Source organism: Delphinapterus leucas, unplaced genomic scaffold, assembly GCF_059928025.1.
Source record: "Delphinapterus leucas isolate spDelLeu-1000000601 "Yukka" unplaced genomic scaffold, BTC_Dleu_Yukka2 spDelLeu_asBTCV2_sq62, whole genome shotgun sequence".
In the NCBI taxonomy this organism is placed as follows: Eukaryota; Metazoa; Chordata; class Mammalia; order Artiodactyla; family Monodontidae; genus Delphinapterus; species Delphinapterus leucas.
This window is the reverse complement of record NW_028322271.1, coordinates 836113-863651: the sequence shown is the minus strand read 5'-3', so window position 1 is coordinate 863651 and position 27539 is coordinate 836113. Positions and strand designations below refer to the sequence as shown.

The 27539-nt window shown below is 35.9% G+C and overlaps 1 protein-coding gene across 25 annotated transcripts in view; it reads left to right on the top strand.

Annotated features, from left to right (window-relative positions):
• LOC149743871 (uncharacterized) overlaps nucleotides 1-27539 on the top strand; it is a 164399-nt gene that overhangs the window by 94448 nt on the left and 42412 nt on the right. For 14 of the 25 annotated variants that reach the window (XR_016391706.1, XR_016391705.1, XR_016391693.1 and 11 more), the window contains one exon: nucleotides 22251-26470. The exons of 2 other annotated variants lie outside the window; for them this stretch is intronic. Coding sequence is in view for 4 of the 23 variants with exons in the window: in XM_089906091.1 (XP_089762217.1) it covers nucleotides 22251-22414 (164 nt within the window). In the remaining 19 variants the exon portion in view is untranslated. Of the gene's footprint in view, nucleotides 1-4821; nucleotides 4981-8793; nucleotides 8992-9656; nucleotides 9957-22250; nucleotides 26471-27539 lie in introns of those variants that run through there. 9 more of the 25 variants (XR_016391702.1, XR_016391687.1, XR_016391695.1 and 6 more) reach the window with 6 other exon arrangements.

The window sequence follows — 27539 nt, the reverse complement described above, 5'->3', positions numbered from 1 at the left end:
GCTGGAGAGGGTGTGGAGAAAAGGGAACCCTCTTGCACTGTTGGTGGGAATGTACATTGATATAGCCACTATGGAGTACAGTATGGAGGTTCCCTAAAAAACTAAAAATAAAACTACCATATGACTCAGCAATCCCACTACTGGGCATATACCCTAAAAAAACCATAATTCGAAAAGAGACATGTACCACCATGTTCATTGCAGCACTATTTACAGTCGCCAGGACATGCAAGCAACCTAAGTGTCCATCGACAGATGAATGATGAAGAAGATGTGGCACATACATACAATGGAATATTACTCAGCCATAAAAAGAAATGAAATTGAGTTATTTGCAGTGAGGTGGATGGACCTAGAGACTGTCATACAGAGTGAAATAAGTCAGAAAGAGAAAAACAAATACCGTACGCTAACACAGATATATGGAATCTAAAAAAAAAAAAAATTGTTCTGAAGAACCTAGGGGCAGGACAGGAATAAAGATGCAGATGTAGAGAATGGACTTGAGGACACAGGGAGGGGGAAGGGTAAGCTGGGATGAAGTGACAGAGTGGCTTGGACATATATACACTACCAAATGTAAAATAGATACTAGTGGGAAGCAGCCACATAGCACAGGGAGATCAGCTCCGTGCTCTGTGACCACCTAGAGGGGTGGGGTAGGGAGGGTGGGAGGGAGGGAGACGCAAGAGGGAAGAGATATGGGGATATATGTATATGTATAGCTGATTCACTTTGTTATAAGCAGAAACTAACACAGCGTTGTAAAGCAATTATACTCCAATAAAGGTGTTAAAAAACCAAGAAGTTAGATAGTAAAAAATTCAAAAGAATTGCCCACACTCCTCCAACAGATTCTCTAACATTTAGCAGAACAGAATTCACACTGAATCTGGTTTATGAGTAAAAGACAAGTCAACTTTAAAGTAGTTCACAGATGACATTTCTTTTCCATGTGCCTGCTTTGGAGCCATATTTCTGCTGACCACTCAAAATTTCCTCTTGAGTATTCTGTGATATATTAGAACCAGGAATAAGGGATGTTAGTGCTGGAAGGGTCAGCCAGTGGTCTGGGATTTAATTCACATATCCTTTCTGCACCAGGCTCTTTAAGATCATTGAGTTAGCCTAAGAATTTTGAGGCTGTAGAATTCAAGACAGTACATTACAATAGGCCAATATTACTATTCTTCTGCTCTGACATTCTCCACTGATGGACAGATGAAGGAGAAGGAAGGGCAGTCACCAGTAACTGAGAGTAAATGAAACTGGAATATTATAATTCAGTATCATTTGAGTGACTGAATTGGCTGGCAGAGTGTTCTGCAGTTAAGGGTGAGGAAAGATTAATTCTGCACATGACACCACTACTGTATTTATACAAGTCTACTGGGACAGTTGTTTACCTAGAATTGTTTTCTTCATTCATTTCAGTCAGACAGTTGTGTTGACTGATTTTCCTTTTTGATGTATGAAATGACTGACTGAATTTACCATTTAATTTCCACTAATGCACTGTAAAAACAATACATTACTCAAATTGGATTGGAAGGTATGAAAATGTTTACCCCAAAACTAGAAAGGCCAGATAAATCATAAGAAACATTTGACTGTGAGTGTTAGAAAGCTACTGAGGTAGCCATGACCTAGAAAAGTAAAATAGAGAAAGAAACTCACTGAAGTGAGAACAATATTCTGCACATGCGTTTCTAGCCCAGTCATTTAGAAACTACTGATGAAGAGCAAAAGTCTGAGAAACCACATGTGGCTCCTAAGAGGTAGAAAAGCCAGTAGATCTTAGGACAATGTCATAGGACTAAGGAAACCAGAGTTGGAATTGAGAAATACCAAGGCAGCTAGAATTTTAAGGACCAAAATCACAGAGAGAGTAAAGATTCAGAGAACGGAGCTGGATTCAGCAACAGTGTTCCCTTGCAGTATTTTCCATGTATAATAGGTAGACAAGACAAGATGCTAAGAAGTCAAACAAAAGCTAACTGAAGTCAAAGCAAAGACTTAGTTGGCTCATAATGCTGAAGAGACAAAATTGGGATTCAGAACCTATGAAAGATTTGTGGCCCAATGGAAAACTAATGATATGAATTAGGACATTGGAAGTCTCTACATATGTGTGTGTGTCTGTGTGTCTGTGTGTCTATGTGTTAGGAAGGTTGATGCAACATCTACATTGAACCTTATAAAGAAGGAAAATGAGTATGAAGTTGGTCCAGTGACTGAGGTGATCTTCCCCTCTGCTCCCTACCTAAGAACAGGAAATTCTCTACTCAAGAAAATACAGTTGACCCTGGAACAATGTAGGGATTAGAGACGCTGACTCCCTGTGCAGTCAAAAATCCACATATAACTTTATGGTCGGCCCTTCTTATCTGTGGTTCTGAATCTGAGGATTCAATCAACCACAGATCATGTAGTACTGTATTACTTATTGAAAAAAAATCCATGCATAAGTGGATCTGTGCAGTTCAAACCCAGGTTGTTCAAAGGACAACTGTAATGTCATTCAGATTCTCTACAACTTGTCATATCCCAAGTCTGGTATTCACTGAAGAACCACCAAGACTACCAAGAAAAGGAGAATTAGAATAAAAAACAAAAAAGAATCAGAATCATAGATGACCTAAACGTTCAAGTTCATACATATTTTGGTAAATATTATCAAGTTCAAAAAAATAGATGACAAGGTGAAGAATTTAACTTGACAACTAGAAACTATAAACTGATTGAAGTTGAACTGATAGAATTAAAAATTATATGAAATTTAAAACTCGGTAGTGAATTGGACACAGGTAAAGAGAGGTAAGTGAACTGGAAGATAGAGTAGTAACAATATTAAGACTAAAGCATGGGAAACGAAAAGAATAAAAAGTACACAAAAGCGCATTTGAGACATATGGGCCACAGTAAACATTTTTATCATATGTGTAAACTGGAGTCCAAAGAAAAAAGGAGAGAGAGATTGGGATGAAAACAATATTTCAGAAATATTAACAGCTGAGAGTTCTCTAAAACTAAAAAGAATATATGGAGCCTTAAATTCAATAAGCACTAAAAAAAAGCAACAAGAACAAATACAAAGAAAACCACACCTAAGATCACCACAGTACAATTCATGAACAGCAAAGAAAAACATGACATCTTAAAAGCAGCCCGAGGAAAAAGAGAGATTACTTTCAAAGGAACAATAGGATTAAGATTACAGCTTACTTCTCAGCGAAACTGACTGGATACTGGAAAATAATGGAATAACATTTTTAAGTGCTAAAGAAAAGAACTGCCCATTGGGAATTCTAGAGGCAGAGAAAATGTTTGGAAGGAAAGATGAAATAAGGAAATTTGCAGACAAACAAAATTTAGAAAATATGTTCTCATCAGAACTGACTGAATTAAATTCTAAAGGGAGACCTGCAGGCAGAAGGAAGATTATCACAGATGAAAATAAGGACTTTATAAAGAATTATGTATAACAGAAAGGATAAATAAGTGGATAAACCTAAATAAAATCTAACAGCAAAAAAGAGTAATAATAAAATATATCAAAAATTAGAATGCATTAAAACAAAAGGAAGAGGAAAAAGTAGTAAAAGAAATTTAAGATCTCAGCATTGCTTGAGAAGCAGTAAAAGAGCTAATAAGTCATGGTACATGTGTAACTGCTACTTATGTAAAAATAACAAGCTAATACAAGGGAAAATGGAATTTGAAGAAATCTCAAAGGAAGAAAGAAGAGCAAAAGGAACATAACAAGGTGGGACAAATAGTAAACAAGGAGTAAACGGTCTGTAAGAAAATACATTAACTGTAAATACTGAAATTAAAGGACAAGGATTATTGAAACAAACCAAAAACCTAATTCTATGCCACCTACAAGAGACAAGAGTCAGATTGAAAATGAAAGGATTCAAAAATTATGTCATAACAACAATAAGTAAAATTGAAGAAGATTTGTTAATGTTAACATAGATTTGAAAGCAAAAAGTATCACTGGCGATAAGGCAGGATAATAAAACCCACTGTTACTTTACAAGGAATATATTTTAAGTCTAAACTTCAATGCAATATATGAAGGGAAATTCCAAAAATCTAAGTAGAAATAGAAAAATCTAAATTACCTAGATCAGTAACATAGAACCACAACAACAAATCAGCAGATTATAGATCTGAATACCATCATTAAAAACTTTGGCCTAAATTTACATAAAACACTGCACCAACAATGATGGAATATATATATTATGCAGAAATTTTTAGGTGCACATGGCACATTTATAAAATTGACTATATTCTGGTTATAAAACAAGACTCCGAACAAGCAAGAAATTTAAAACTATATAACCAATATTTTACCAAATAGTTGGATATTAAAAACATACTTCTGATCATTATGTAGGTCAAAGATAAAGTCACAATGGGAATCAGAATTTTATTAATTCAGTGATAATGAAAATATGCCATAACAAAACCTGTGGGTTGCAAATAAAGCTGTGGTCACAGAGAAGTTTATGTATTCCAATTACACTCTCTAAATGTAAAACGGAAAGGAATAAAGCAACTAGAAGATAACCTATCACCCTGTGGTAGGCAGCTCCTGAACTGTACCTGGTGGGGAAGGCAGGGCAGAACTTCAGGAGGCCAGCTGAGAGCACGGTGAACACCATGTCAGGAGCAGTCTCCAAGAAAGAGAATTTAATGTACAAAGGGATGACTAAAATATATTTAAGAGCTAGCACCCTGACCCCTCTTAAGGATTGACTTATGTTGCTGGGGAAAAAATAAGAAGTGCTCGATGTAAAAGGTGAATAGCTTTATAATTCCCAGGAGAATCTTGGTACCAGGACCACACAATGAAGAACTTGGAGTCCCCATGGCTAATCCAGCAGAAAGAAAAGGAGGAACAGAGATGTGAGAGAAAATAAAGGGAAATCTTGGTGCAATTTGGTGCTGCTGCAGGCCCAAGTCCAGGTATGTGCTCTCTATCTCCACATCTTAAATAAAAGCCACCATGTTCCTCAGTCTTTCAGGTACTTAGAATTTCTCTTTAGAACCTGAAAATGGGGTCAGGTCTCCTGTCTGCATTGCTACAGTACAAAATAGAGGCAGGATGTTTGAAATAGTTCTCCATCTGGCAGAGGAGGCCTTGAAGCTGTGAGCCACTCGCTGCAAACCAGCAGGACATGAAGGATTCTTGAGCAGATCTGAAGCTACTGGGAGGCCTTTGAGGAGTTAAATCCCATAGTAAATACTGTACCTTCAATGGCCCCTTCTCCCTCTCTTTCCAGTCTTCCTCCACTCCCGTGGGGGCCCAAAGGGGTTAAATGAGCACTCTGATGTAATCAATATAGCAAATTACTGGTATCTTCTATGGATTATTGAGATCATAAATGCCCTATATACAGTATTATGTAGAAAGCAAGAGAGTTGATATAATACTTATATAAAACCGTGAAGGTGGAACTATCATCCTTGGTCCTTACCATATAAACACACACACACATAGACACACACACACTTAATGGAGATTGAAAATTTACTTATTTATTATTTTCCAAACCAATAGATGCACACCTAAATCTCCAATGGTAATGTCTATGATAAGCTTTTTTAGTCAGGGTATCATATGTAGACATAGCAGTTTCAATTCAAAATCAGGCTACCACCTGTTAAATATACAGGAGTCCATGTTTATGTGCCATGATCCATCACTGTTGTGCTAAAGCCATGTAAGCAAATTAAATGGGGATATCTAGGAATCACAGCTACTACATTTTCCATATCTTTGACAGTAATATACATCTCTTCAATAATTCCAGAAATGCAGTATTGCTGTTGATTTCAAGCTTGTTGGAATGGGAGACAAGTTCAGTTCAGTTTCATTTGGCTTTCCCACACAAATTTGAAAAGCAAGACAAGGGGTGTTCTATCACTAACTGTGTTTTTTCCACTTATATATCAGGAACGGGATAAATATCCACAAATTTCATTATGAACCAGTGAGCACCCTGTGAGTTGGGCTTGGGTCAGAACTCAGTTTATCACCTGACCTCCATATCTCTCATGCTAACAACTTGAGAGGGTATCATTTCTGTTTAATAGATGTTATTGATACCTCAGACCACTTATCTAGATGTTTTTGAAGTGTCTGAATGTTACCCCAGGTCAGTGTCAGATTCAATAATTCAGTTGCTGATTCAAGACTCTTATAAGATACACATATGCATGTGCACGTGCGCACACACACACACACACACATCCATTCATCTATCTGTCATCTACCTATCTATATCTATAAATATTTTTTGACATAGCATTAAGTGAAAGAAGTGTGAGAACATTTCCCAGTTTGTGGATTTTCAATTTTCCCTTGTGAAGACTGAGTTGCTATATTTATAGAAGCTTGAGAAGCTGGAGTTACTAGGTCTTAATGATTCATACATTTTATCATAGTAAATATCTTTTAATCCCTGATAGTATTTTTGACTTCTTTTTCTGATATTATTATAACTAAATCCATTTCTTTTTGATCAGTATTCTCCCCTTAGATTCTTTCTGTCACTTATACTGCAGACTTCCTATGTCCTGTTAAATTGGGTATGTCATAAATAAATAATAATAATTGTCTATTTAGCGAAATTAAATCTTACGTTTAATGTATTTATTGTGATTTTAATTAGCCCTTCAAATTCTTGGGTTTCGCATCTGTGGATTCAATCAACTTGGATTGAAATTTCCATTCATTTTACTACTGCATTTTATATGAGGGACTTGAGCATCAGCAGATTTTGGTATATGCAGGGGCTCCTGGGACCAATCCCCCTCAGATACCAAGGGATGACTGTAATCTTCTGCTGTTGGATAAGTATTTTATAAATGTCAATTAGATACAGTTGATAATGATGGTGGTTCAGTTCAACTGTATGCTCACTGATTTTCTGTAAGCAGAATCTGTCAATTACTGATAGAGGTCTGTTGAGGTCTCCAACTATAATAATAGAGCTGTTTATTGCATCTTGCCATTCTATCTGTTTTTGCCTCACTTATTTTGGTACTTTGCTGTTATGCACGTACACATTAAGGATTAAGTCTTCTTAGAAAATTGACCCCCTTATCGTTATGTAATGCCTCTCTCTATCCCTGATAATTTTCCTTGTTTGAAGTCTGCTTTGCCTGACATTAATATAGCTACTTCAGCTTTCCCTTCATTAGTGTTAGTGTGGTATAGTTTTCTTCATCACTTTACTTACAATCTATGTCTTTCTTTTTAAAGTGGGTTTCTTGCAGACAACATATAGTCAGTTGTTTTTTTAATCCCCTCTGTCATTTTCTGTTTTTAATTTTTATAGTTGCATTTAATCCATTCACATTTAAAGTGATTATGTGTATAGTTGGATTAATCTCTCCCCTTTCTGTACTGTTCTCTATTCATTGCACTTCTTATTTTTTATTATTCTACCCCTTTTCTGCCTTATCTGGTTTAATTAGGCATTTTATATGATTCTGTTTTCTCTCATTTCTTAACAAATCAGTTATACTTCTTTTTAAAAAATGATTTTAGTGGTTGCCCTCAGGATGGCAACATGTATTTACAACGTGTATTTACAAGTCCACTTCTAAATAGGTCTATATTATTTTATGAGTGTGTAGGTACCTTAAAATATTTCATATTCATCCCTTCTAACATTGATGTCACTCATTTCACTTATCAATAAGCTATACTCATCCAATATATTGTTGCTGTTGTTAGTTTGAACACTTATATATTAAATCAAGTAAGAAAAAGAAAAAGAAAAGGGTTTATTTTACCTTTATGTGTTCCCTCTCTAATGCCCTTCATTCCTTTATGTAGATCTCAGTTTCTAACCTGCATCATTTTCTTTCTCTAAAGTTTAAAAAAATTAAACCTCTAAACATTTTTTGAAAGGCAGATCTACTGGTGAAAAATTCCTCATTTTTGTTCATTTGAGAAAGTCTTTAATTTCTCCTTCATTTTTGAGGACCAATTTTCCTTAATACAGAATTCTAGCTTGGTGATTCCTTTATTTCAACATTTTAAATATTTCTCTCCACTCTCTTTTTGCTTGCATTGTTGATGACAAGAAGTCTGCTATAAATCTTATACTTCTTTCTTCATAGGTAAGGTGGTGTTTTTCTGTGTGTGTGTTTCAAGATTTTTTCTTTGATTTTCTGTAGTTTGAACACAACATGCCAGGTGAAAGTTTTTTTATTATTTATCCCACTTGGACTCCTCTGAGTCCTTGATCTATGGTTTGGTGTCTGTCATTATTTTTGAAAAATTCTTAGCTATTTTCACCTCACAAATTATATCAGTATTGTGAACTGAAATCCCATGTTTTTTATTACCAGTTCATACTCTAATAAGCCATTCATCATAGAAGACCTGCCACCTTATACTTCCTCTAGATCCACCTCTGCTGAGACCATTGCATCAAAGTGAGAACTAATCTCGAACTGATTTTTCCAATTTTCTCTTTGCACAGTGCTGAGTAGTGGGAACTTTAATTGTAACTGATCAATTTTTGTCTTTTATATAGTGTGCAGAATGTTTATTTGCACAAAACATAAATAACGTGTATATATATGTGCATGTATATGTTATATATATATGTGTGTGTGTGTGTGTATATATATATATATATATAAATGTTATGATTCCTTGCTCGGAAGGATGGAATCTAGGGCAACAAGAAAAGGGGGAGTGATACATGGTCTTCCTCTTAACTTTACCTTTTTTTCTCTCCTTTTCTTTTTTTACCTAAGTTATTTATTTAATTCATCTCCTGCTACAAGAAAAGTGATGGAAAATCAGTCTACTGGTCATCATTTGATGCAAATAAAGAACATGGGCTTAAGGTCCTATACATTTTACTGGTCCATGTGCAAGAATAGTCCAAATCTGAGCTGTGGTCCGTGATGTAGAACAATGGTCCAGGTTTTCTTTATTCATCTTCATTGCAGGTCAGAAGTGGCTTCAAATGAGGGTTATGGAATAAAGAATGGTTACCGTATGTCTAGGAAAAGGGCTTGAACCTGATGCAGAGATGGGGATAGACAAAAACTTGGGTTCTTATGTTTTCTCTGGTGCAAACAGGAAGGCGTTCAGCAAGCTGACTCCCACCCTGGGGAACATGACAAAGTAAATAGGGGCCTTCCAAGTGTGAGCTAAGCCCTCCTTGCTTGAGGCACCTCTAGACATGGGAAGCCCCAGATGTGGTTGGGACATACCTAGAACCCCAGAAGCCCAGAGTCTAGCCACCACTCCATTTTCAACCTGATTCAAAGCTATCATTGCCTCTTTATTATTCTAGAGATTATAAAGAAATTATTCCTGATTAAAAACAGAATTATCAAATTTAAAATTGTGATAGCAGTAAGCAGCAAGTTATATTCCTTAGAAAATCAATGCAATGAAATACATACTCGGCATACATACATACTCAGTTTTTCTCAGAATTCAGAAGAAAATAATAGAAACTAGGTGTGATGAGAAAATAGTTAAGTGAAAGAAGGTGGAAAATAAAATCCAATCTACATAAAATTGTAACTTCATGAAACAGTCACTTTTACAAATTACAAGATTTTTTTTAATCCAGAAAGTGACATAGTTATTTATCATTTACTAGTTTCAGAGTCCTTTCAACATTTCTGAAGACACAAGTCAAGATGAAGCTGATAATTGCCCAATATTTGATCTGATAAAAACATAATGCTGCAAACGAAGGAAAACTTTCCTCTGGTGAATGGTGGACTGAGGGGGGAAAAATGAAGCACGTTTTCACCTCATGGAACTGAGAATGCATGAAGAAACGTTGATAAAATATTTGATTAACATAACCGCAGATGTTCACAAACTGAGTTTTAAATAGATATTTATGGTTTTCCAAAGCAACCAAAGCAGCAGCCCATCTTCATGGGATCAGCTAGTGAGTATCAAAATTATTTAATACACTCTATCCCCTACTGTCAAAAGTGAATACTCTCAAGTGCTTGGCATTCTGTAGAATAGTGGTTAAGGAGAAACTTGAAATGTGTTTTCTCTTGTCCAGCAAGTTAACATTTTCTGTTAGGTTTCTGTTTTCTCTCGAAGGACCTACTCTTCTCTTGATGGTAAGTTATTCTCTTTAAGGACACGCTGTCCCCCCGCCCATCCCCTCAACTACAGTAGTATGCTTTATTCAGAGATTTCTGTAGGGCACAGATATCATGATATGATAATGCAAAATACATATGTACATTTTAGTTAGCAGATGGTTGGTCTCCTTATATAGATTTTAAAATACAAATCAAAATAAAATTCAGATGGAATAAGGACTTAAATATGTAGAGCATAAAATTACTGAAATAATACAGGAGATAACAAACTCTGAGCTACACAATAAAAGCAGACATAATGATTTGGTTAAACACCAAAAGCTTCAAGAAGTTTAAACAAATCTCAAAATAGAGAAATAACTTCTGCAATGCAAAATAATCAATATAGGGGGAAGAGATTTCATTAAAAAATAAAGGTAAATATTATATTGAATAAATGCCAGGAAGAAGAAATTCAGGAAAGCAAATGTAAAAAATGTGATAAATACAATGAAATGCTCAAACTAACCAGTGTTCAACAAAACAAAATTTTAAATAAAAATAATATGAATGTTTTGTCTATGTTTAATTCATGAAATTTGTTAAATGTAAACTATTCAAATTGATGGAAATATAAACATTGGACTAATATTCTGTATTGTTTTGGATTTTGCTTTCTATTTGATGGTAAGATTTAGAGACTTTTTCATGTCTGTTTATAGATTTATAACTTTTTCAAAATACCTTCATAGCACATATTCTGGATTCTTCATAATTTATTTGTCATTCTTATGGGGATTTCAAGTTGTCCTCACTTGGTTGCTATGCCAGCAATTCTATACGAGAAAACCTTATCCATACAATTTGGTTTCGATGTGTTTTCTTAGCACTCATTAATTCTCCTGAAGAAACCTGCTCCTTTTCCCAAACTTTAATTCAGGAAACACAAGGATAGTCACCTAATTTTAGAACTTTGTTTTGTGTTATTGAGGTCTGTATTGTTAATCTTAGGATCTCACAGTTCTTCCTCAGTTTGGTCATGTTTCCTTATGCTAACAAAATCTTCTTTTGAGAGGTAAAAAAATATTTTTTATTCTTACTGAAGATGCACTTAAAATATTTTTCATTAATTTTTACTTTTGTTGTTGGCACCAAATTACTGAGAAAAGGGCAAAAGAAACAACTTTATTCAGCCATATATAATTACAAATCAGTTTGTTGATATTTAGTAATATTGGTTGTTATTATCCATTATCCTAAATTAAAATTTAGTATATTTACAGACGCTCAGAAACACTAGGAAGTTAAAATTACATATTATTTCTTTGCTCTTGAAATTACATTTGATAAGCTTTTGTATTTTTTTAAGGAACAATCTGTGTCTTCAGCACTTTTTGATGTAGCATTACATTAAGAACATTTTCCATGTTATTAAATATTTTTTGAAAGCATGTTAATACCTACAAAACATTCCATCTTATGCAAGTACCACATAATTTATCTGTGCCTTTATTACTTGATATTAAATGTGTTTCTAATTTCTTCTATCCCCAAACATTCTATAATAAGCATTCTTGCACATTAATCCTTGTTAATTGCTTTATTTCTTTAAAATAATTATTATAATGCTATATAAGTAAAGTATGCTGTGGGCACTCAAAACCATAGAGAAAACAGTACATCTAAATGTATTAGTGTTTAAGAATCATAACATATCGAGGGGGATTTTAAGTGAATGAACCTAGTGATTAATTTTAAGAACATAAAACTTGAGACAACCAGATATTATGTGCTCCCTAATGTGAAGAAATAAGTGTAGCACATCAACTATGAAGAGCTCTTACCAATCAAATCTGAATCAAAACTGTAGTTCCCAATCACTAATTTGTTAAAAAAGAAAAACATGAAAATCGGAGAAGTATGTTAAAAATAAAACAGGAATACACACAGAAAAATGCAAAATTTTGTTAACTCTACAAGGCAAATGACCACCCACAAGGAAGAATAAACTTCATGGAAAAAAGAGAGAGGGACAACGTATAGATTTAAAGACAAGAGAATAATCAACCAAGCTATCAATATTCTGAGCCCTGTTGGGATTCTGATTTCAATAAAACAACTTTGGAAATAAATTATGATACATCATGCAGATATATACACTGACTAGATATTTTAATATAAAGGGTTTATTGTTAAATTTGTGGGTGGATAGCTGGAAAAGCTTTTGTCTTATTTTGTATTTTTTTAGTCCTTATGCTATTTTTTCCCCGATGAAAAATCCTATGTTTAGTATTTTCATCTATACTATTCAGGGGTTAAAGTAACTCTGAAGTAATCCTAAAGTAACCTTAAAGTAATCGTGTTTTGGGCAGAGCCAAAACACGATTGGACGTATGTTGATAATTATTGATCTTCTCTATATTTCCATATTTTTTGAGAATTTAAAATGCCACAAAAGGGAGCAACAGGAAATGAGTTTACTATTTTGGTGGGGAATAGATAATACAGTCTTGTTATATATATATATATGGTTTATCCTGAAGAGATTTGGGAAAGGAAGTGATATGATGGGATTCACAAGTGAGAGTGCACTCTTATGAACATGGACATGAATTCATCCAGGAACAAGGAGACCATTAATACCTTCCTCAATTTCTATAATTCCAGTGCCCTCTCTGTCACACTCTTATGGGCTATAATTTCTCTACAGAATGATAAAGAAAATAAGAATGAATTAAAAATGAGATGTGAAAGCCAAAGGGACTCCTTGGTAGAGGCAAAGAAGCCCTCGTTTTGCAACAGGAGTGCAGAGAAAGCCAAACATGAGGCCTGAGATTTATTAGTCTGTGCGACTAACTTCAAAGGAGGTTAAACTTGGCTGATTTGTTATACCAAGGGCATTGCCCCCATTGGGAAAATCTGAAGCTTTAACACACAGAATCTAGACATGCGGATGATTGCTCCTGAAGATTTTGATTCCTCTGACACTTCTGAACCTTCTAAGCCTGCAGAAGTGTTCCATTCCTTTTTGCTAAGAGCAGTCATCTCAATAATCCTGAAAGGCAGCAGATATACCACTGAAGATCTGCCCTCACTTTCCCTCCTGGCCACTTGGCTTATACCTAGGTTTTAAGTCACAATATCAAGCAACTGAGGATGCACTTGGCTTCATAAACAAAGTAGTGTAATTTAAAGATGCTGTAAATCTATCTGACATGTATCAGTAGCCATCTGGGATGGATGAGTGGCACTGTGTTAGAAGATTCTTTATCAGAGGGACTGGAACATAGAATTGGAAAGGGAAGAATTTATTTACCTGAGAATATTCTTTGGAGATAAAGGATTTAGTGTCCGGGAAAGAACCTCAGGAGATTGTACAAACTAATAAGGTGGCTCCCAGTACATGGCATGGTACACACAGTGGCCAAGCTGAGCAAAATTGAAATGCATGAACTGCAATGTCAGATGATGGATAAAGAAATTAAAAAGCTCAGAGAAGTAGACATGCTAGAATGGATGTAACATGTACAGTCAGAAGATAAGCATGATGGTTATGTTCCTTGGGAAGGCCCAAGGACACAAAATTTATCAAGACCATATGAATGGCCTGGTGAGACAGGAAGCAGCATCATTAAAAAGTTCAGGGGCTTCCCTGGTGGCGCAGTAGTTGAGAGTCCGCCTGCCGATGCAAGGGACGCGGGTTCGTGCCCCGGTCTGGGAGGATCCCACATGCCGCGGAGCAGCTGGGCCCGTGAGCCATGGCCGCTGGGCCTGTGTCCGGAGCCTGTGCTCCACAACGGGAGAGGCCACAACAGTGAGAGGCCCGTGTACAGGAAAAAAAAAAAAAAAAAAATTCAGTAATGTCTCTACTCTTCATTTTAGGGCTGGAGATAGAAAATACTGTTACAGAATTTATCTAGCTGAAAACAATGTCCATGAATGGACTTTAAAATAGTAGAGTCTAAGTGGCAGCAGTTAACTGTCAGTAACCAGGTGGTACTTAACCACATATGTTGTGATCACTAGCAAAGTTGGAGTAATAGCCCTGGGAACCAGATGCACAGGGACTTACAAGGATGGTTAATAGAATATGACCTCCCTAGGGGCAAAATAGATTGGTGGCTGACAAAGTCACTACTCAGCTTGAACCAGCAGAAGAAATCAAGGTTTGGTGATTGGGCGTCTGAGGATAGCCACCCTAATAAATATGTCATGATTCCTTGCATAGGTTTCAGACTGGGGACCATTGTTCAGAATCAGAGCCCACTAAACAGTGGTTCCAAGTGGAACAATTGCAATACCATAGCATGTATACAAAGCAATGATTTGCTGCATTTTTCCTCAAGAAAATTATGGCCATTTACTCATTTGACTATAAATTGGGAGATGGGGATTACTCATTTTTAGCACTGTTGGTATAGGTTATAGGGTTTCTGTGATATTGAACTATGAATACTTTGAAACATTATTGTGGCCTTCCTATATGTATGGGGGCATATGGGAGACAGGTAGTAAATCACTTACATAGACCACCTGATGGTCATTTCCCTGGGCCCTGAATGTTTAATTGGTATTAACATACTTGGAAGTTAGTACAACTTTCAGATTGGGTCCTTGGTTGTAGATAACTACCAAAATAGGGAAAGCCACATGGAAGCCTCTGAAACTGTTCCTGTCATGAGAAAGTAAGTAAAAATATATAAATAAAAATTGTATCATATATGTATTATATAGAGTTTAGGAGATTTATATCAGCTATGAGTTTCTAAGAGATGCAAGGATGGTGGTCCTTATCACATCCCCAGTTAAGTTACCTAGCAATGATCTTGCAAAAACCAGATGGATCCTGGAAGGTGACTGTAGACCGCTGCAAGCTCAACCCAGTAGTTGCCCTGATTGAAGTTGCCACGATGGATGTGGTAACTTTGTTAGAACAGATAGAGCCTCAGGTTCTGGTATATGGACATTGTTTTGGCATATGCATTCTTTTCTATTTCAGTAAGAAAAGAGGATCAGGGAGAGTTTTTGCTCACTTCAAATGTGTAATAAACACTTGCAAATTTTGCTGTTGAGCTGTAATTCCTTTTCCTCTGCTATAATGTAGTCCAAAGGGATCTCGGACTATCTAAACATTGCAGAGCGCAGCACATGAATCCATTGCTTTCAGGATAGCATGTTAATCTCTTCAAATAGTTAGTACTATGAAGGCCTTCATGAGACACTGTTTAGAGGATGGAGTGGTCATGATGGCAGAGAGAGAGGCCAACAGCGTGGATTCTCACTAACTAAGGCTAATCTAGCTACTGCTACTGCCAAATGTCCAACCTGTAAGAAAAAGAGACCAAAACCAAGCTCCAAAATTACATAATTTCTTGAGACTTACTATCTACCTGGTAACAAGTTAACTATTTTGAATAGCTTCCATCCTGAGAATATCACTGGTCTTGTCACTAGAATAAATTATTATTATATATTTCTGCCAGTGTATATGGGTTTCAAAAACATTCCTGTTCTGCTAATTGTTTTTCAAAGAAATGAGTTTTATGGAAGGTGTGATGGTTTATTTTATGCCTCAACTTGACTGGGCCACAGGGTGGCCAGATATTTGGTCAAACATTACTCTGGGTGTATCTGTGAGGATGTTTCTTTTTTTGTTTGTTTTTTTCTTTTTAACATCTTTATTGGAGTATAATTGCTTACAAAGGTGTGTTAGTTTCTCCTTTATAACAAAGTGAATCAGCTATACATATACATTTATTCCCATATCTCCTCCTCCTTGAGTCTCCTTCCCACCCTCCCTATCCCAGCCCTCTAGGTGGACACAAAGCACGGAGCTGATGTCCCTGTGCTATGCAGCTGCTTTCCCCACTAGCTATCTATTTTATATTTGGTGGTGTATATATGTCCATGCCACTCTCACTTCGTCCCAGCTTACCCTTTCCCCCTCCCCATGTCCTCAAGTCCATTATCTACGTTTGCATCTTTATTCCTGTCCTGCCCCTAAGTTCTTCAGAACCATATATTTTTTTAGATTCCATCTAAATGTGTTAGCATATGGTATTTGTTTTTCTCTTTCTGACTGACTTTACTCTGTGTGACAGTCTCTAGGTCCATCCACCTCACTACAAACAACTCAATTTTGTTTCTTTTTATGGCTGAGTAATATTCCATTGTATATATGTGCCACATCTTTATCCATTCATCTGTCGATGGACACTTAGGTTGCTTCCATGTCCTGGCTATTGTAAATAGAGATGCAATGAACATTGTGGTACATGACTCTTTCTGAATTATGGTTTTCTCAGGGTATATGCCCAGTAGTGGGATTGCTGGGTCGTATGGTAGTTCCATTTTTACTTTTTTAAGGAAGCTCCATATTGTTCCCCATAGTGGCTGTATCAATGTACATTCCCACCAACAGTGCAAGAGGGTTCCCTTTTCTCCACACCCTCTCCAGCATTTATTGTTTGTAGATTTTTTGATGATGGCCATTCTGACCAGTGTGAAGTGATACCTCATTGTAGTTTTGATTTGCATTTCTCTAATGATTAGTGATGTTGAGCATCCTTTCATATGTTTATTGGAAATCTGTATATTTTCTTTGGAGAAATGTCTCTTTAGGTCTTCTTCCCATTTTGGGGTTGGGTTGTTTGTTTAATTGGTATTGAGCTGCATGAGCTGCTTGTAAATTTTGGAGATTACTCCTTTGTCAGTTGCTTCAATTGCACATATTTTCTCCCATTCTCAGGGTTGTCTTTTCATCTTCTTTATGGTTTCTTTTGCTGTGCAAAATATTTTAAGTTTCATTAGGTCCCATTTGTTTATTTTTCTTTTTATTTCCATTACTCTAGGAGGTGGGTCTAAAAGGATCTTGCTGTGATTTATGTCATAGACTGTTCTCCCTATGTTTACCTCTAAGGGTTTTATAGTGTCTGGCCTTACATTTAGGTCTTTAATCCATTTTGAGTTTATTTTTGTGTATGGTTTAAGGTAGTTTTCTAATTTCATTCTTTTACATGTAGCTGTCCAGTTTTCCCAGCACTACTTATTGAAGAGGCTGTCTTTTCTCCATTGTATATCCTTGCCTCCTTTATCAGAAATAAGGTGACCATATGTGCGTGGGTCACCTCTGGGCTTTCTATCCTGTTCCATTGATCTTGATTTCTGTTTTTGTGCCAGTACCATACTGTCTTGACTACTGTAACTTTGAGTGCAGTCTGAAGAAGGGAGCCTGATTCCTCCAGCTCCAATTTTCTTTCTCAAGGTTGTTTTGGCTCTTTGGGGTCTTTTGTGTTTCCATATAAATTGTGAAATTTTTTGTTCTAGTTCTGTGAAAAATACCATTGGTAGTTTGATAGGGATTGCATTGAATCTGTAGATTGCTTTGGGTAGTAAGAGTCATTTTCACAATGTTGATTCTTCCAATCTAAACATGGTTTATCTCTCCAACAGTTTGTATCATCTTTAATTTCTTTCATCAGTGTCTTATAGTTTTCTGCATACAGCTCTTTTGTTTCCTTAGGTAGGTTTTTTCCTAGGTATTTTATTCTTTTTGTTGCAATGGTAAATGGGAGTGTTTCCTTCATTTCACTTTCAGATTTTATATCATTAGTGTATAGGAATGCAAGAGATTTCTGAGCATTAATTTTGTATCCTGCTACTTTACCAAATTCATTGATTAGCTCTAGTAGTTTTCTGGTAGCATCTTTAGGATTCTCTGTGTATAGTATAATGTCATCTGCAAACAGTGACAGTTTTACTGCTTCTTTTCCAATTTGGATTCCTTTTATTTCTTTTTCTTCTTACATTGCTCTGGTGAAAACTTCCAAAACTATGTTGAATAATAGTGGTGAGAGTGGGCAACCTTGTCTTGTTCCTGATCTTAGTGGAAATGATTTCAGTTTTTCACCATTGAGAACGATGTTGGCTGTGGGTTTTTCATATATGGCCTTTATTATGTTGAGGTAAGTTCCCTCTATGCCTACTTTCTGCAGGGTTTTTATCATAAATGGGTGTTGAATTTTGTCAAAGGCTTTTCTGCATCTATTGAGATGATCCTACGGTTTTTCTCCTTCATTTTGTTAATACGGTTTATCACATTGATTGATTTGCGTATATTGAAGAATCCTTGCACCCCACTCGATCATGCTTTATGATCCTTTTAATATGCTGTTGGATTCTGATTGCTAGTATTTTGTTGAGGATTTTTGCATCTAAATTTCTTAGTGGTATTGGCCTGTAGTTTTCTTTTTTTGTGAAATCTTTGGTTTTGGTATCAGGGTGATGGTGGCCTCATAGAATGAGTTTAGGAGTGTTCCTCCTTCTGCTATATTTTGGAAGAGTTTGAGAAAGACAGGTGTTAATTCTTCTCTAAATGTTTGATAGAATTCGCCTCTGAAGCCATCTGGTCTTGGGCTTTTGTTTGTTGGAAGATTTTTAATCACAGTTTCAATTTCAGTATTTGTGATTGGTCTATTTATATTTTCTATTTCTTCCTGGTTCAGTCTCGGAAGGTTGTGCTTTTCTAAGAATTTGTCCATTTCTTCCAGGTTGTCCATTTTATTGGCATAGAGTAGCTTCTAGTAATCTCTCATGATCCTTTATATTTATGCAGTGTCAGTTGTTACTTCTCCTTTTTCATTTCTAATTCTATATTTTGAATCTTTTCCCTTTTTTTCTTCATGAGTCTGGCTATTGTTTATCAATTTTGTTTATCTTCACAAAGAAGGTTTTCATTTTATTGATCTTTGCTATTGTTTCCTTCATTTTTTTTTCATTTATTTCTGATTTGATCTTTATGATTTCTTTCCTTCTGCTAACTTTGGGGGTTTTTTTGTTCTTTCTCTAATTTCTTTAGTTGTAAGGTTAGGTTTCTTATTTGAGATGTTTCTTCTTTCTTGTGGTGGGATTGTATCGCTACATACTTCCCTCTTAGAGCTGCTTTTGCTACATCCCATAGGTTTTGGGTCATCGTGTTTTCATTGTCATTTGTTTCTAGGTATTTTTTGATTTCCTTTTTGATTTCTTCAGTGATCTCTTGGTTATTTAGTTGTGTATTGTTTAGCCTCCAGGTGTTTGTATTTTTTTATAGATTTTTTTCCTGTGATTGATATCTAGTCTCATAGCATTGTGGTTAGAAAAGATACTTGATATGATTTCAATTTTCTTAAATTTACAAATGCTTGATTTGTGACCCAAGATATCTATCCTGGAGAATGTTCCATGAGCATTTGAGAAGAAAGTGTATTCTGTGGTTTCTGGATGGAATGTCTTATAAATATGAATTAAGTCCATCTTGTTTAATGTATCATTTAAGGCTTGTGTTTCCTTCATTATTTATTTTCATTTTGGATCATCTGTGGGGTGTTAAAGTGCCCTACTATTATTGTGTTACTGTCGATTTTCCCTTTTATGGCTGTTTGCATTTGCCTTATGTATTGAGGTGCTCCTATGTTGGGTGCATAAATATTTACAATTTTTATATCTTCCTGTTAGATTCATCCCTTGCTCATTTGTAGTGTCCTTCGTTCTCTCTTGTAATAGTCTTTATTTTAAAGTCTATTTTGTCTGATATGAGAATTGCTACTCCAGCTTTCTTTTGATTTCCATTTGCATGGAATATCTTTTTCCATCCCCTCACTTTCAGTCTGTATGTGTCCCTCAGTCTGAAGTGGGTCTCTTGTAGACAGCGTATATATGGGTCCTGTTTTTGTATACATTCAGCCAGTCTAAGTCTTTTGGTTGGAGCATCTAAACCATTTACATTTAAGGTAGTTATCGATATGTATGTTCCTATTACCAGTTTCTTAATTGTTTTGGGTTTGTTATTGTAGGTATTTTCCTTCTCTTGTGTTTCTTGCCTAGAGAAGTTCCTTTCACATTTTTTGTAAAGCTGGTTTGTTGTTGCTGGATTCTCTTAGCTTTTGGTTGTCTGTAAAGGTTTTCATTTCTCTATCAAATCTGAATGAGATCCTTGCTGGGTAGAGTAATCTTCATTGTATGTTTTTCCCTTTCATCACTTTAAATGTCATACCACTCCCATCTGGCTTGCAGAGTTTCTGCTGAAAGATCAGCTGTTAACCTTTTGGGGATTCCCTTGTACTTATTTGTTGCTTTTCCCTTCCTGCTTTTAATATATTTTCTTTGTATTTAATTTTTGATAGTTTGATTAATATGTGTCTTGGCGTGTTTCTCTGATAGTATCCTATTGGACTCTCTGTGCTTCCTGGACTTGATTGACTCTCTGTGGAATCAGGAGGTGTTGCTTTCCTGGTATCCTTGTGCGACAGTACCCTAAGGTTTCAGCACTATGAACCAGGGAATCTCACCCCAGTATTCAGCTTCAGTATTCAGTCGCTACTGGGGTTCCACTTGCCCCCTGGTTGATCTCAGTCTCCATTTCAAGTGATATTGTATGACCCAAAGCCCTACTCTGTATCACATTGTTGGTCTTTCTGTCCTGGTCAACCCCTACCTTAATCTGGTGTGGTCAGACCCCTATACAAAGATGTTCCTGTCAGGCATGACCTTCCAAAGGATATATCTCCCTGAGAGCAAAGGCAAAGGCCAGACCTCTTTAGGGTAAAGTTAACTTCCCTACAATACAAGTACATTTATGAAAGTCACATTTATGCTATCATTTTAAGGATTTGCAATAGTGATTCCAAAGTTCAGACAAAATTGTAAAGTTTCTTGTCCTTTTATTCTGTTGAAATAATGACACTTGCTAACTAGGAATATGAAAAAGCTCCAACCAAGGTGACACTTGGACACAATTTCACTTATATGCCAGCTCTAAGATGTCACTTGCCTGTTCACTATCCTTAATTTATCACAGAGTTAATTAAATTTTATGCTCTTCTTGTATAATCATTTGTACACCTTCTATGATTAATCTTACACAGTCATTTTTCCACAATAATTTAAACAAAATTTCAGTGTATTTAGCTCATTTTTATTGTATGTGTTCTGTGACATTAGGAAAATGTCACTTAATTTACGAAATTAAATCTAAATATTTTTATTATCCATAAATCTTATATTTATTTAGTATAGGTCTTGCCATCATGGGAATGTTTTTCTATTAGAAACTTTGATAAATGTGTTGTAACCATAGGAATGATTTGCAAGACAGCAGGAGTAGTCAATATAGACTAAATTAATGTGTTAGGTTTAGTGTTCACACAGCATGCTTTACTTTAATTGATTACTCTATAGCCAAACTTAAATTACTAGTATCAGTGCTGATAGAAGAAAATGAATATTTAATAAAACACCCTTTGTATCATAGTAGCAGATTAATCTAAGTAAAAAAGCTATCATTTGTAATAAGCTTTTAAGGCTACTTTGATATCTTGAATACATGCAATATTAAAGAGCTTATAAATACAAAGAGCAAGATAAGTTGGGATAATTTAACAAAAAGTCTCTGCAATTAACTTTGAATTATGATGCATTTGGATTTAAAAATTAAGTAATACACTTACATTGAGAAGAAGTGGCAATACATTTTTTCTAGCTTTGAAATTGCAACAGATTCATTTATCAATAGAATTATATCAACAAAAATAACATAATGAGTAAACGGTAAATGATTAATTTATGAACTTCATAACTAACTCTTAGAGTCATTGATGTTTACATATAGATAATCTTAAGACATAATTCATGGATAAAGTACATTTTATTCCCCCATCATCAATCACCATCATTGTCATCGATACAACAGAGTTTTTGGAATAAAACTCAAATGAATAACAATAAGGAATATCACATTACTAAAATGTAAAAAATTATATAACTAAGAAAAACCTTGTAGGTTAATATTGAGAGTAAAAATAGAATAAAATTACAGATAAGGATAAAAGGCAAATTTTATGCATTCTTAACTATATTCTTTAAATCCCAAACATAATTTTGACTATTAAAGTATTTAAATTCCTCAATCTGGAGATGCGTTACAAAAAATAATCCTGTATACACTATAAAATCAGAAGTATATAATACCTTAGTGGTTTATTATGACTGTTGAACTTCAACTGTGTCTTTAGCTCCATGGATTTTATTCCATTGTATGTTAAAATTGAAAATCAGTGATTGCAAGAAAAAAATTAATTCCCGTTTTTTTCCCCATGTTTCTCCCAAAGTGGCTGAAGTAGGAGATGGAAACATTACCATTGAAAAAGAAGGTACAAGAAGAGCCAGATTTATGGGCATGCACCTAGTGCATCCACTCAGACCCAGACAGAAGGACTACACACTTGGTTTAATGCTCTATTGTTGCCATCTTGAAATTCTGAAGAATTTTTGAATAAGGAGCACTGCATTTTCATTTTTCACTGAGTATGCATAGCCATAAATAAAGTCAAACCTGTTGGTGATGTCAATCTGGGAAACTCCTATCTGGGTCAAGGAGAGACTGGGCATGGCTGCCAGGCATGTGCTTAAATGAATACTTGGAGAGACCATATATAAAATAGATAAACAACAAGGATTTACTGTCTAGCATAGGGAAATATATTCAGTATCATATACTAACCTATAATGGAAAAGAACTGAGAAAAAAGAATATATATTAATTTATTCATACAAATGTATAACCGAATCACTTTGCTGTACACCTGAAACTAACACAATATTGTAAATCAAATATACTTCAATTAAAGAAAAGAATACTTGGAGAGAACATGACTATTCTCTGAAACTTGGAATAAGCCTATGACCCTGGGTTTTATTCCTTTCCAGTACAGCTTGTCTGTTCTGAAGAGATTTTGACTGGCAAATAGTGAAGAGACCCTTCTTTACTTGATAAAAGCAAACAAATAAATACCAACAATAACCAAAAAAAAGGAGGATGGGCAATATCAATATTAAAATGGACAAATTCATGATCCACGAAGAATATATGTGAATAGCAAACACTTTTAGAATAATGAGAAGATGATTAATATTGGTCTTATAATGTAAGTGGAAATCTTTGACTCATCTCTCAAAATGATTTTAAGCAAGTCCATAGAAAACTTTAAAAATGATATCGATTTTGAAGAGTATAAGTACAAGTCTGAATTAATAGGTTTATACTGAAATTTAAAATTAGACTAAATAGACATGCAAAGAGCTCCCAAATATCTGAAAAACGTTCAAAATTTATGTTCTCAAAGCAATAAACTTTAATCAGTTATGAAAAATAGAAAAAAACCAGTTTCTGGCCTCAGTGCAATAACTTGAGAAATTAATAAGCTTAATAACACAATAACAAGTAGGAAATTATAATATAGAACTCATTTAAATAGCTCTAATTACTCTGAAAGAAAGCAAAATTACAATGCCTATTTAGAAATTAAGTACTTACAGAACCAAACATAACAAAGTATATAAAATATACTAAACCTTTACTCAAAGAGAACACGAAAAGCTATAAATCCTTTCATTATTAAGAAGAGAGAGTATATATATATATATATATAAAACATAATTATTAAATTTCAGTGGATTTATTGGAAAAATGGACATGAAATTAGATGAAGCTAGAAACAGATAACACTCCATGAGAGCTTAATATATGACAAGACTTTTCTATAAATATTGCTGGAATTATCAATCTCAGTCTTGAATGATACTATTATGAGCCTTATTTCACCTATGAAGAAACTCAGGCACAGAGATGTTAAGTAACTTGCCCAAGTAACTTGCCCAAGGTCACACAGATGTGTAAATGGAAGAGCTAGTTTATGAATAAAGTCAGTGTAGAACCATAACCTGGGCTCTTAACCTCTATGCTCCACCCCTTTGTATAATAAAATAGCTCATACTGACATGATTACTACTCACCAAGCCCTACTCTGAGTGTTTTACATATTTTAATGAAAGACAAAATAGGTCAAAAAAATATGAAATCAAAGTGCATTTGACTGTTATGCTGTACCCACATGGACAGAAATTCTGTTCTTTTTATCTTAATTTCACTCTTTGGGGACATAAACTATTGTTCAATAAGTTTTATTTTAAGCTGTGAAGGACATTTGAGCTGTTCTTTCTGACCCTAGCTGTGTTTGTTTGTGTTTTGGCAGGTGGGAGAGGGAGATACATTAGGAGTAGATATAAATTAAACCCTCATAGAATCAATGAGAGACAGCAATACTGAAATTATAACAAGGCACATGTCCATGGATGCTGGAAAGCAGAAATTAAGGGTAAGGACATGCAACAGCTTTATACTATTCAAGATGTCACCAGCAGTCCCTCTGCCAAGATCACAGGTGCCATGCTAGAGCTACCAGGGCAATTACTGCTGTCATGATAGTAATGACACAACAAAACAAAACTCTCCCAATTCTTGAGCCAAATGTCCCACTTTGAAAAGCCACATAGAAAGGGTGAATGTGCATTTGGTTAAGTTTGAGTCACATGTCTGACCATAGCCCGCAAAGAAGGATCTGTCCTCTCTACTTCATATGAGGCACTAAGGTGAGAAATATATAATGGGCATGGGAATCCTCCTCTGTCAGCACCACAAACAGGGTAATAGAGAAGTGTCTGGCAAGCAGGCCATCCTGACAGCACACATACAAAACAAACTCACATTCACATGATTGTTTGCTTCTCTTGCTTTTCCATGAGTTTCACAAAAGTAGAAACTATTCCACAGTTTTCATCATCTGTTACCTAAATCATTTCTTTCTTGAATTTATTAGGCATTTAATATAAGCACTTTGACAGAATTGATGAGTATTTAAAAGAATGAATAAATGAATAATCAAAAGTGTATTTCTTTCTAGAAGTTTAGAATCTACCTCTACCAAACAAACAAGGCACAACAATTAGAGATACCAAAGCATAACAACATATACAATTTAATACATATCTTCTTTACAACCCATAGTTGACCAGAACAATGTATAGTTTGCCTTGACTGTCATCAAAATTAAGAGAAAAATCTATTCACACTGAAAGACAGCAAAACATGTTAATATATTGCTCATGTGTTGTTTACATCATGAACCATTTCCTGCAAAATGAAGAATGACAAATTGCAACTTACATGACCTTTGAAATACACTATCATATATGGCAAGCCTTCCTTCAAGGATTTTAAATAGTAGGATAAATAGGTTGTCAAAAAAAAAGCGACCTATAAAACTCATCTAGTTGAGTGGCAGGTTTTTGTATGAACACTTTTTTGAATAAGAATGCTGAGTTTCATATATATATATACATACATATATATATATACAAATATATATATATTTGTATATATATACAAAATTTGTATATATATATTTTTAATGATCATGGGTACTAACTCTAAATCCTTACAGAGAAAAAAACCATGCAGAAAAGATGATCTGTTTTGAAAATGTGAAGTTAGTTCATATCTTGCTTCATGTTGTAAATATATTGAGCTTGAATTTGCACAAGGACTGGATTTGAAAGGAAAAGTTTAAGATTATCATTCCATTTCTTAGAATCAAATCAAGAGAAAAAAATTTTTTCTTTGTACAGTTGGGAGTGGGAGGTGCATGAATGAATTCTTTCTAAATTCCTTTTAAAATAATTTTTCAATAAAATTTATGTAAAATTCACACTCAGGAAAAAAACAGTGAAACTGTGTGGAAAAATTAAAATGGGAAATATGGAAACCACGATTTCAAAGTTCTTTAGTGACACTGTATAGAAAGTGTATATAAACAAATAATGTGTAATGCTTTGTACTAGTATATAGCTCTAGGAGTATTTTGATCCAAAAAAGTCCTTGTTTTATAGAAATCCATGAAATTTGAGTTCTGCTTTAAGAAATTTACAGTGAAAACCTTGAAATTGCCTTGAGGATGAATTAAATTAATTCATTATGTCAAAATTTGAGGAAGAGATTTCATAAATGGAACAGGAGAATGCACTTATTTTACTGGCTCAGAAGAACACACATGAATTTTGAAAATTTGAATGACAAGAAAAATTGTTTCTTTGAGAACTCACTTGACATCCTCTTTCTTTTTGATTACTTTGGAGACCTAATATAAATTCACAGACATATTTTCAACCATAAAATCCATCTTTTGATAGATTTCTTAAAGTGGCTTCCAGTTTATAATGAATAATTTGTGCCTTAAAATGTAATGTGTGAAGAGACGGTTTTTGCCCCATGTAGGGCAGTGGAATTTGTTGTTTGGTAGACTTACGGATGAACGGTGCAGAAGGGATGTTCAGAAAGATCTTGAAAGCTGTTGGTTGTCAAGTAAATGCACACGTGGCCTCAACACCAGAGCATCACGTGCCTTGGTGATCCCTGACCCCTGGAACTGGAGCTGGTGTTTCAACCATTTTACTCTAATTCAATATTAATAAATTTCTTCTTCTGTTAGTTTGATTTTTATGGAGTTGTGATTTTTTTTCATGCAGGACAGATTGATCAAGTAGATATGCGAGAAGGGTGGAGTCAAGATGGTGTACTAGGAGGACACAAAATTTGCGTCTCCTCACAACTAGGGCACCTACCAGGCAATGGTGGGGGCCACGGACACCTAAGGGGATGGGAGGAACCCCCAGTGACTGGGTAGGATGTGGGGCATGGGGGGAGTGAGGGAGGAGGAGAAGTGGAGGCGAGTCAGGACTGGCCCCCCTGAGGGGTGGCTGGGGGAAGGGAAGGGATCCCATGCCAGAAGGGGGAAATTGGAGGACCACTGGGAGGGAAGAAGATCAAAAGGGAGCATGGCCAGGTTGCCCCTGCCCACCACCTGGGCCCCTCCAGCCACGCAGGTCCTGAAGGAGTGGGAGGGAGGGAAGGGCGATCAAAAGTAAAGGCCAGACCTCTGGGACTGGCACCCCTGAGGGGCGGCTGGTGGAGGGGAGGAGTTCCTACACCCAGTGAGACCCACTCAGATAGGGGTCCAGCAGCAATGGGGGGAGACCATGGGGGAGGGGCACGAAGGAAGGGAAAGGAACACGGCTGGTGCTTTCCCTGTACACTTAAGCACCAGGAAGCCTGTTGGGCTCCCAGGCCTAATCCTCTGCATTTGGAGCCTCCCTCCTGCAGTGCAGAGCCCAAGCCCCGCCCCTACACCCCCACCCAGGGCCATACCTCTACGCTCAGAGACCCCCTCCAGTGAGCTTGGCCTAAACCCCACCCATACACCCTCACTCAGGTTCCTACCTCCAAACTCCAGAAGCCCACAGTCCAGAGGCCCTCCTTTCCACATGCTGCCTCTCCCCTTCTGCTCAGGTCCTAAGCAGAGGCCCCGCCCCACACTTGAAAGTCACCCCCCACCCACGCACCTAGGCCCCCTCCCACACTTGGACATCGCCCCATGTAGGTCCCGCCCCACACTCAAAAGTCACCCCCCACCCTAAACACTGCCCCAGCCTAAGATCCCCCCCAAACTCCGCCCACATAGCCAAGGCTGTTTTTCTTTTATTTTCTTCTATTCCTTTTTGCGCTG